Raw genomic sequence first — 12,592 nt, 5'->3', positions numbered from 1 at the left:
ATAATTTATCAAGCATATTATAAACACTACAGTTACTCTCGCTTTAAAAAAAAACTGTTATAGATTAATCATTTAAAAGAACAAGACTTTAACAGTGAACATTAAGGAGAGTTTCAGGTTTTAATTCTAGGGTAATTAATTAAGTAAATTATAGTTTAAACTCTGAACGGATTATAAGCTTATTAAGTCCGTCATAAAAAAACTCACGTTTTGAGCGCCTAAGACTATTCCTAATAACAAATGACTGATTGTTTTTAAGTATACTAACAAGATCATGAAACATTTAAATTATTTAAGGAAACACAATCAAAATATATAAGGGAAAAAATTATTTTAGTGTTTCATTTTATACTATCTATACACCTTATGCCAGTTTAATACCTTGTAAGTAAGGGTTCGGAGTTGATTCGAGTCATTATCTTATATTATAAATAAAACAATAATAATAACATAACCAGATAAAATGTTTAATGAAAAAAACCAATTCTTTATCATTTCTTAAAAATTGTATTATAGGGTGAGGGAAGGTATTTTCGTGGCATAAGCAATTTCGTGATATAGTTTGTTTGATCGTATCGCGTAATTCCCTATTAGAAAATTGTCTTGAAAATCACACTGATTGTTAAAATAACTGTTAAAATAACTGTTATTTTAACAATCAGTGTGATTTTCAAGACAATTTTCTAATAGGGAATTAGCGATAGGATCAAACAAACTATATCACGAAATTGCTTATGCCACGAAAATACCTTCCTTCACCCTACTGTATGTATAATACTAAAAAAATTACTGTATATTTCTAAGTTATACATACATATATATTAAGCTATATTATGTATTATGGAATAATAAAATAATTAATCAAATGTATGTGTTGTGTGTACAAATGTTTTAAGAAAAAAAGTTGTTTAATAAAATATTTCTATTCTATTAGTACTGATTTTTATTCGCCTTATTTGCTTACATTTTCTACATCTGTTAGGTATAAGGTATTATAGGCTATCATTTATATAACGGAAAAACAAAATCAATAGTACTTATATCGGACAGCTGTAAAAAATGTCTACTCATGTATTAGATGACTGACAGAAAGGAAAAGCGCTATAAAATGATCCAATCGGTTATGCAGCACTTTTAACCAATTTCGATTTTGAACGTTGTTTAACCTATTTTAGCGTTTGGTAAGTTGCAATAAGCTTAAGGTCCCAAAAAGGTGAGTTTGATCGTTGCTAACATAAAACTAAAGGTTATCGTACAATTTCTTAAAATATTTATGAATTGTGTGAAAGTTTACTGCAGATACCAAGATGTGTGCTATATTTATTAGATGATGATATAATTGTTTTTTGGCACATCATAAAAGTAGAAAGCGTTTAGTACACCCTTTGTATACATATATTATTATATACATACCAGTACCATTTAACACATAGTACATAATAATTATTAGTTGACGTGCTGAAAGCGATCGAATTGATATTCGTTATAATATGTAATGCCGGGTGCGTTTCAGTATATTCCTCTTTGCACCAAGTACCGTGTGTGGCCGTCGTTTATTATGTTTTACCGGTAAAATTATTTCCAACTATTTGGAATGTTATGACATCCTCTTTATCTTTTTCACTCACATTAATTTGCATTACTATTAATGGTACTGCTCTTAATATTACCACCAGTTTAAATTAAATTATACTGTCTTATCATCATATCTAATCGGCCAAGATTATATTATTAAAATCACTCATAACATTTTTCTTAACTAAAAACTTATTTTCACAATATCATGTAACTATTATTGATATAATGTGCTATTGAGTTTTGTTTTAGCCTCATTTAATACCTTCTACATCTTAGACATTCGACTTATCCAGCTTTACATTATTATTTCTATAGAATATTATGCTAATTGTTAACTTCGTAACTATACTACAGAACTAATTTATGGGGTTTTATTCAGTAATTATTTTCAAAATTGTTTAAAACCTAAGAACTGAAACTAAATCAAACACTAAACGCGTCCACTATTGATTTTCGGTTGCGCCAAATTAACACCAAGCGATTACATAAAAATTAGTTTATCCTAACCATTACCTATAACGGTGTAACGTACTAATACGGTTCGCATGGGGTTTTACAAGTATCAAATACACATGTTGTTGTGATAAATCGGTTTTAGAGAAAAAACACATTCATAATGCACCGCGAGAGTATTTAATATATTACATGAGTAGAAAAAATAAAATAAAAATAGAAGTGTTAGGTAAGTGCAATGTTAAAATTATTACTACTACTTTTGTAATTTGTACATATTTAATTAGTAAGTGTATATGGTCGTCTCAGACGGTTCGCTGGCGACCGTTTTTAACCCGCCTGAAAATATCGTAATGTGCCGACACCAATTTATGTATGTCTAGACCTACGCGTGACTACTGTGGTGCGCGTTCTTAAAACATAATGTTAACAGTAAAAAAAAACATGGTTATTTTAAAATGCACTCAAAAGCGGTTTAAAAACTTATAGTAGTTAAAGGCAAATAGAAAGAAATGATAAATGATCATGTCTGTGAAGGTTGATACCAAGCAAAATGCGAAAATTAAATATTTGTTTAGTTTTTTTTTTTATGAACAATGGTACATTTATTTAAGTCAGGAGAAAAAATCAAAATGCACCAATCACTTATACAGTTATAACCAAAGGTGGACACTAATACAATTGGAATAGTACTAATATATATATATATATATAAGTTACAACAACAATAATGCCCAAATTAACTAAGGATTTAACTACCCAAAATTAAAATTTTTTTTTCAATGCTTAACATTATATTTAGTAAAAAAACTAAATGTTTATTACTTATATTCAAATAATACATAGGTCTAACAGTGTTATAATGATTTGTCCACCTCTGTCTATAGTTATTAATCGATTAATCTATAATCGATTAAGTATGTATAATGACACAAATGACCCATATCCGTGTTGTTTAGTATATTGTTAAAATATACTTAACTGATGTAGATGTATGCAAATGTATGTGTGTGAAATATGATGTGTAAACAATGTAAATGTATGTCTAGAGAATGTATTATATACAATGTATAAAAAAGACAGTATGATATATATAAATAAAATATATAAACCGGGTAATTGTGTTATCGCCCTAGACTAATTTTCTCTTAAAATAGTTATTATTTAATTATTTTTCTTTAAAAAAAATTTTTTTTGTTTTACAATATTATACAGTATTAAAAATGTTTTTTTGGTATTTTTTAAAGCTTTATCAACTTTTGAAACTTAAATGATAACTTATATATTTAGTTTACTTTTTAACTGGTTATTAAACAGTCAAAATTTTCATCAAATCATTCCTAATTTAAAAAGTAATTTTAAGGTATACGTTGCTATTTAATTTTAAGTTTTAAAAGTTGATAGAGCTCTGGAAAATACTAAGACAAACAATAAACATTTGAATACTGTCTAGTATTGTAAAATAATAGTAACAAAAATGTTTTAAAAAGAAAAACTATAAAAAAATCTTTATTTTTAATGAAAACTAGCGTGGAGCATTAAAAGAATTGCCCTATATATATATATTATATAATACATAAATACATAAGAAATATACTAACACATAAAAAGTCAATTTTCAAGAGAGAAAATGAATAAAAATGATAGAAATTCAACGTAGAAACAGGTGGTTATGTGTGAAATAAAAAAAGTTTTAAGGAATTTGAGAAGAATGAAGAATTTAAAAAAAAACTTGAATACCGTGCATAAACGGACGGGTTTGGCCATTTTCTAAACATTTTTAATGCATTAAGGTTATTATTTATTCATTACAGGTTATCAAATTATGTTATATTTATGAATATCAAAAAAAAAAAGTTTAGAGTATTGCAAAAGTTTTATTTAAAATAACATCAAGAATAATATGTTTACGTTTCAATACTTATTTGTGCCACGGGCCGAACAATTTTTTTATATACAGGATGTAATATAAAGTTCCACCGAGTTTTAAATGAGACATTCAGGATGCTCTATGGGTACAATAAGTGGTATTCATTTTTTTTTTAATTTAAAAATTATTTTAAATAGAACTCGTATCACATTTAAAAATTGTCTTATAAAATAAATAATTTCAGATTGAAATCGGGAGAAAAAATCTTGTTTAATTGATATTTAACATGATTTTTTGGTATCTGGCCACACTTGCGTCCACCGAGTGGCCACTAAATGTGGCCAGCATGTGACCAAAACCAACATAAGGCATGTGACACATCATTTTGGGTTAGAATTTTATTCTCAATTTAGTGGTGTCCTTAGAATTATTTTATATTAAATTATGTGTCGCATGTCATATGTTGGTTTTAGTCACATGCCGGCCATTCAGTGGCAATTCCATTTGGCGGCCACCTTGTGGCCAGATACCAAAAAAATCATGTTACATATCAATTTAACAAAAATTTTTCTCCCGATTTCAAATCTGAAATTATTTTTCATAGAGCATCCAGAATGTCTCATTTGAAGCTCGGTAGAACTTCACATTACACCCTGTATATACATAATTTAATTTTATCTCGGTCAAAAATGTTATGTTAATTTTAATTTTATATTATCTGCAGTTACTTACTTATAAGCCTTACTAGCAAAACAAATGGTTCTTTTTAAGATATTATAATACTTAGTGAATACTTTTTCACGGTCAGAAATATATTTAAATCAAAAATTAAAAAGGATCCGGACAAAATCACGCTTTAATAATTATGAACTAAGAAAAAATTGTCCAAATTAAATGTGTATTTCAGAATTTAACAGTCATTTAAAACATCAAACATTAAAACAACTTTTTTTGACTGAGTTATTATATTATCTTTAGATATTTTCAAGAAAAAATAGATTTAATTTGTTCCGAATTTAGTTTCGTAAATAACAAGCGCAAAAAATTACCATAAAATAATTGTGTACCATTGTATTATCTATTACTCTTATGAGACATTATTAAGTTTTTAATTTTTTCTAAATAGCTATTATTTTTTAGCTGTGTTTTTAATTTTCTCTGTGAATTAACCGGGTAATTACCCGGAACCGTTGTTTAAGAAGTTAAGGGTTAATAAATTTAGTTAGATTAAGGGAAGCAATATTTTACAAAAAATGTTATCATGGCGAAACCCGTGTAATTCAAATTACTCGAATAGTAGTTACATCACAATAGTGTAAAGATCAAGAATCAAGTGTTCAAGTATCAGAGAATGTATAAGAACCATCATGCTTCCAAAAAAGCCCAGACAGACGTGCGAGACGTTTAAGTGTTTTGCCATTATTATTTTTCATTATTGTACCTCCGGATGCACTGGCGCTTGGTGGGGCCGTGTTGGAATTATTCAGCTCTCCTAAGATCTCTTTCCAACCAGTCGGTGGATCGTAAGGGCCTATAAAACGTGAATTTACACATCATCGATGAAATTGGTTTTTAAATTTCCTCGTGTGTGAATATATTTTCGGACATCCAGTCCACGGTTACAAACAATATATTTTTAATATTTATTGAAGTAATATGTCAAACAGGTTTTTTCTTTACACGAAATGCTAAGATTTTGGAAAACTAGTACCTATAATCATTAGTGTAATAATTTTAAGTACGGCGATAAAAACGTGCGACTTACCGAAGGGCAGCTCGAACCTGGCGTCGATCAACAGAAAGTGACCGGTCGGACATCTGGTACCGCACACAACACCGTCGCTCATTTCAAGTTCAGCGTCCAGCGATACCCAGTCTCCGTCACCGTCCTATAAAAAACAAACAACCTATGAAAATTAACTTTAAAAAATTCCATCACACTATATTATCACAGCGTGCCAGCAAATCTGTCTTGGCTTATCCTGTAGGCACCAGAGTATATCAGAACTAGACGAACGTAAGTCTAAAGTTTAAACATAGCGGTTTTTGGATTGGTACAATTTTTCGTGTAGAATAAGATTTATACATTTATCTAGTTCTGAGGTACAGTATTTATACACTGTTATGATGAAGAAAAACCCGTTTTAAATAATGAAACTCATTTGATGGTAGTAATTGACAAAAGGAAAGTGGCACTGTCATCTTTCATTACATTGAAAAATGTAATACAATAGCGACCACCCACCAGTTACCACGCTGACTTTAATAATTTAACGTAATCTAACCTCCAGTTAGAGGGTTAGGCGATAAACCAACGCACCCATTTGATTTAAAAAAAAAAAATAGTTCTCAGCTACACAATACTAAGGGCCATCATTATTGACGTATTATGTTAGACACGCTCGATGGTGTGTCATGGTGACATTTCAATTCCCGAAATCTGATCAAGTTACAAACGTTTAAATTAAAACCCTTATTCACAGCACAACTATAATACCTACTAAGTAACTATAATATTAATAACATTTTTACAAAATTATTAGGCCATGTCAGGTTACGGAAACACGGCGGCCATCTCAAGTTTAATACTGATAATAATTGTTTTCTGACAGAAAACAAAATCTCTATACGTATATAAAATATTATACAGTAGATAATAGACGGTCGACATAATAAATAATATACATCTGACTAAGATATAATATATTTTCTACGGATGATCGATTACCTCGTTGGAGTAGCGCACTGTCGGCAAGCTGACCATATGATAGCCTATCGCATAATCCAACAGAAACCCTCTGCGCCATACTTCTACCAGTAAGCCCGTGTTCACGTCGTTCGTTTCACTATGGCAAACACAAAAATAATTAATAACAACATAAATCATAATAATAAATAATAGTACTTTTTTTAAAAAAATTGTATTATTAAAAGATAGATAAAAGATACTGTTTTTAAACCAGCTATAACATATTTTATAGAGAGAAAAATCTAAAATTTTCTGAACGCTAAATAAACATAATGCATTTTTTTCTAAACAAAATAATATAAGAACTTTGAAGTCAAATTATATAGTTAAATTATCAATTAGTGTAACAAGTAAGATGTTTTAATTTAACGAAAATTATCGACACGTTGTATAGTTGTCTCTTTGGAAACTTTTATTCTGTATAAAATGGGTTTCCGTATGACGACTAATCCAAAAATAGTCTGAAAGAGGGCGTTATATTATTCCATTCTCTCCGGACAAAACATTAAAAAAGCCATAAGTGTACAATGTAATAAAACCTAGTATGTAGGATTTATCAATGGACTTTTTTTTTCGTTGTCGAGTTGTTATTGTTATCAACGTTATTGTTACGACTATAGATTTATTCGATACGCGACGGCCTTACAATAAGAAATCTTGTTGCCAACACGGATTCGCTCCTTTCACCGTGACCGTCGTGCACTTAACGTTTTGCAACTTTAACGTGGCGTAAGTACTGAATTGTGCCGCTAAAACAGAAACAAACAAAAAAATGTTTTATTAATAATAACAATAAATTGATAATATTGCCCGTGTGAGCGTTATACTGTATATTATTATGATAATAGCGCTTAGCGTTATAAAACAATTACTATCGAGCGCCTCCCGCGCACCGGTGTAGTAAAATTATCTATACACAGCGCCGTCCGATATTTATGTTAGCACGAATGGCACAACAACACACGGCTACAATAACATGTTATAACAAAACCCACTATTAATTAAATACATCCGTCTGCCCTGTTCTAGTGTGATTCACGTCTATATTATCTCCCCGACCCCTGCCGTCGGCCACCCAAAGTTCGACAAGCTATTTTTCACCGTTTGCCCAGCGGACTGCACGTGCACCACTATTTTTATCCGTCAATCCTATTATATGCACACACATGCTGTAGGTTTGTTTATCGCAGTGTGTGTGTGTGTGTGTATGAGTATACAGAGGGTAACAAAACGTTTAAGCACGACGGCAAACGTTTAACGTACTATGCTTGGTAATTTGCTCGTTTAGAGTCAACGTATTTTTTGTGCGTGGAGAGGAACAAGATAGTGTGGCGGTTGCGCTTATCTGAAACCGTAACAGTCTTCGAACACCTAAAGTTTCCGAGCCATCAATCTCATCGTGCGTCGATAGCAGAACAAAAATCCCCTATACCTCCCCTTAACCGTGTACCGACCGAGGAAGACTCGGGCGACGGTGTTGTATATGATACGACTGAGTAATAAAATTGCGCGGAGACGGAGCATAAAAAAAAAATAAGGAAGATATTTTAAGCAACTATATTCCACTCACCTTGGTCTCCGACATAACGAGCCATTTTAACTGCAACATAAAAATCAAATGACATAATTTAAATACAAAATATTCATATCATATATTTATATCATATACATATATACATGTATTTTTTTATATTATTGTATTTATTATTATTAAATGAATAATACAAAACGTTGCAATCTAGCCCAAATAAAATTAACCCCAAATTAAACTAACTGGATAACTGTCATTTGAGAACTTACAATAAATCTTGGCATGCTAGAAAAGTAGCACAGCTCTAGGCTCCACTCACCCATTTCCAAATGTAATCCAACTACCGTTGACGTAAATTTAGATTTTATTTTATATCGTTTAAAATCAATAAATTATTATATTTATGAATGTACAATACATTTATTGTATGTATAGCTATAAATTTAATATATTATGAGTGCAGTAAATATTACAAAAAATAAATCGAATTTTAATACTTTTGTTTAGTTTGGAAATATCACAGTGGGTAGGTTAATCCTCGTGGAACACATCTATGTAAATAAATAAATAAATAAATAAAAACTGTTCGGATAACTCGACATGGGATTTCAAACGGCAATATTACATTCTTCTTTGGCCAAACACCTACATAAAAACAAGGTGAACTAAAACGGCGGTGAGAGAGGAGGAGGGGCACATGCGTTTTCATAATTTTAATTTATGTACGTGGACTGAATTTCCAATGTTGTGCGTCCGAGGAAGGATTATCTAATATGTATAACGTTGTCGGTCGTGTACGCGGTAGATACGCAGCTACACGCTAGACTAGGGTGTAAAGGGTTAATTGGGTGTATACACATCGAAATGAAATATTATAATATGTTTTCCAATGACATCGTACCTTTTACGTTGAGCAGAGACATTTCGTTTGCGCTTGTTTATCAGCGGTATCCTTAAGCTTTGGCCTGAAACAAAAACCCAAAAATATATAATGCATGGGTGTACGTTGCAAATTATAAACACTGTATAGGTAATATACATATAGTATGGTTATGGTTCAGCGATATACGACATAGTAATGTCTAACGAAAAGCACGAGAACGTCACCACGCTAAATTCATATATATATTATATAAAATGCCATTAATAATATAGGGTCGTTCATCTAAGACGACCATGCGCTCTGAAAATTGCCCAAAATAATTATCCAACGAAATAAAAACTCTCAAATATATGTTTTACAAACAAAAGTTAGTGCTTACATTTGACCGAAATAATAATAAATAATATAAAAGTTAAATAAATGGTGAAACATAAAGCCTCTGGAGATCTAAGATCTAAGATAACATCATTTTTTTCTCAGTTGTATTTTTCAAACAACACCTAAGGGTTGCAATTAACATGTCTGTTTTTTTTTTATGAAAACATAATTAATTACCGGAACCGAGAACCGTTCGACGAGTCAACGGAAACGGCAAACGAGCTTCCGTTTTATAATTACATCTTCTGTTCTATCCGATATAACTCTTCGAAAACGGTGGAAACGGCAGAGAGAAGCAAAGCAGACGAATTCTACTGTACCGATTTTGTCATGAAGACACAGCGTCTATGACAGTCCACACTGAATATAGTAAAACAACAAAACGGTCATAGATGGATCATCGGTAAATTTATTTTCATATAAAAATTGTCTTATCCGAATTGAAGATTTTTAAAGAGAAACTAATACCAAAATTGAGTTTTATTTTCCGGCCTATTAATCCAGAATATATCTCTCCGAACATCAAATACCATAAAATGAAAATTCTATTACGTAAATAAAAAACCAAAGAAAAACCATTTTATTCCACTCGACATCGCGACGTTTATCGAATAGCATGCAGTATACGGTTGATATTTTATACCATTATATTATGTTTACGTTGTATTCCATTTAAAAGTTCATAAATTTTAACTTTTTTACTATATAACACGTCATCGTAAGCTTACTACTATTTTATCATATAGCAGACACCTGCCACAGGCACAACAACAGTTGGGTAAATAACTATGAACTATACTTATTAATATAATTGGATGATACGTATTTATCATAATATTGACTGACTATTAACCAATCATCGCATTAGGATAAGCTTCCTTTAAAAATTTAATTTAAAAGATTGTTACACATTATAAATATAAATAAGTTAGCTGTTATGTGAGAATTAAGATACAAAACACGATCGGTTTTTGTAGCGTCTCGAATTCCACACTATTTGCCAAAAGCTCCGACCAAATTAATTCAGTTTTATAGGATACATATTTATTTGGATCGTTTATGAAATGGTACATTTTTATAAAAAATATTATTAAAAATAAAAATACAATAATAATATGTACCTTGGTATGTGTAGTGTTTGTTATATTTTTACAGCTGGTGTAATGTGGGTCGAGACATGCATTAAACATCAAACCTACAAACACTTAACTTAAATGTCTTTTGTAATATATGTACGTAATACGTATAAAATACCGGCAAATTCCGGTTTCGCCATTGTTATTATTTCAACCCTATGCTATTTGTTCAAAAATCTACTTAAATTATTGCTAAAACAGTGTCTTATCCAACGTGAGTAATCGCATCAAAATTTACGAGTAATATAATATATTTATTATTTACAAAAGCACTGAACAGTAAACTAAAAAAAACATTACAGCGGGTATTAGCGCAATATAGTGTTAACGGACCGTAAATATCAATTTACTGCCGGATAATAAATAAAAATACATTTTAATCATTTGTTCAAAGGAAAAGAAAATTGGTTTTCACTTTTCGATTCATTAGGACACGCGTCAAGAGAATAATAACTCTAGGTATTTCTGAGAAATAATACCTAAAAAAAATGAAAACATGAAGTAGGCATTTGTAAAAAACATCAACGCTTTTACGGATGGCTTTGAAGGGCGTGTATTTCTAAGAAAACATAATTGCTTTTTAATACTGTATAAATTATAATAAACGTAATATTCCACTGATAAATAAACGCAGAGAAATATAATTGTTATAATTACTACGTTACAAAACAGTCATGTTTTAGTTTTTACCATCCCTCACAAACTATCTGTCAAAGTTTCGAATTGAACAAATCCTATGTGAGAATAGTTCTAACAACTGTCTTTGAAGGGAATAAAAATACCAAAATGTCTTACAAATAAAGAATGAAACGCGAAAATGTATTCCAGAATGTCTACTAAACGAGTTTAAAAAAAACATAAGTTGCTCAATTTATTTACATAGTACATAGTTTTAATCTTTTAATTCAAAGGTCACATTAATATTTAAAAAAAGTATAAACGTATATATATTCCAACCCTGGAACATCCAAGATACGATTTTACTAATAAGTTTAATGTTAATTTCATATAGATTTTGAAGACTTCTATGAAATAATTTTTGATCAAACCTGCGTTTACTACAACTCATAGAAACATAAATTCCAAAATAATTTAATACTAATTAAATTATAGTAATACTAGTGTTAAATATACTTGGTGTATTAAAAATATCTTATGTATTAACTTTTAAAAAATATTTCCTATATTTTGTCCCATAATAAATATCATTTTTTAACACAAAAAAAGCAAGGTACTGTGTTTTAAATGATCTCACCTTACTTCTTAAAATATTAAATTGAAAACCAATAATATTCAAAATTGCTGAACAATTATTATATAAATATAAAATCATAGTATTATTTAATGTAGTTTTAATACCATTTTTAAAATAAACACACCTGAATGAAAAACGTAAATAACCTAAATATTGGACAAGATAAGGCAAAGCAGCATATATTAAAATATTTTTATTTAAATAAAAATTGTTTAGTTTTATTTTATAAGAAGTAATAAGTTCTTTCAACTACATTGATATTTTGATTAAAAAACATATTAGTAACTGTAGCCAAATATAACAAATTACCGTTTTTATAAGGGACACTGTCATTATTAAAACTTTATGATTTATTATTACTTTCTCCTTGATAATCAATTTCAATTAGCACTAGTTAATTATTATATTATTATACTCACGTACACAAATTTGGTTTAAATAGTTGGAAATGATAGTATTACCATATTTGTTTTAAATATTTTTATATAGAAATGGTTAAATTTTACAATTATTTGGTTTTTAAACATAGAATCAACATTTAAATTAACTCTACCTATACATATTTTTATAACTAACAATTTTAATGTAAACTTTCATATTATTATTTGAGCATTAAATTCCAATTGTCTACTGGGTTTTTTTTCTCGAATTAAATTAAACTTTAATAGATCTATCACATGATTTCTAAGATCATTTATTACAAAATACGATGAGTTCTCATAAAACAACTCAGCACATATCGAAATATACTTACAATTC

At 29.5% G+C, this 12,592-nt stretch overlaps 1 protein-coding gene across 3 annotated transcripts in view; it reads right to left on the bottom strand.

Annotated features, from left to right (window-relative positions):
* LOC126838936 (protein unc-13 homolog B) overlaps nt 1–12,592 on the bottom strand; it is a 148,663-nt gene that overhangs the window by 116,737 nt on the left and 19,334 nt on the right. For 2 of the 3 annotated variants that reach the window (XM_050573743.1, XM_050573744.1), the window contains exons 2-7: nt 9,083–9,146; nt 8,221–8,250; nt 7,297–7,399; nt 6,630–6,747; nt 5,667–5,790; nt 5,343–5,432 (exon numbers count right to left, since the gene is read on the bottom strand). In XM_050573743.1, coding sequence (XP_050429700.1) covers nt 5,343–5,432; nt 5,667–5,790; nt 6,630–6,747; nt 7,297–7,399; nt 8,221–8,250; nt 9,083–9,104 — 487 coding nt within the window. In that variant the 5' untranslated portion in view covers nt 9,105–9,146. The remainder of the gene's footprint in view (nt 1–5,342; nt 5,433–5,666; nt 5,791–6,629; nt 6,748–7,296; nt 7,400–8,220; nt 8,251–9,082; nt 9,147–12,592) is intronic. The other variant, XM_050573746.1, reaches the window with a different exon arrangement.

The sequence above is a fragment of the Adelges cooleyi genome, unplaced genomic scaffold, assembly GCF_023614345.1.
Source record: "Adelges cooleyi isolate 19-005CV unplaced genomic scaffold, UGA_ACOO_1.1 ACOO_flye_CR_arks_rails_tigmint_CR_PRNA_30, whole genome shotgun sequence".
Classification (NCBI taxonomy): Eukaryota; Metazoa; Arthropoda; class Insecta; order Hemiptera; family Adelgidae; genus Adelges; species Adelges cooleyi.
Note: the sequence above shows the minus strand (reverse complement) of the source record. Positions and strands in the feature narration are given on the sequence as shown.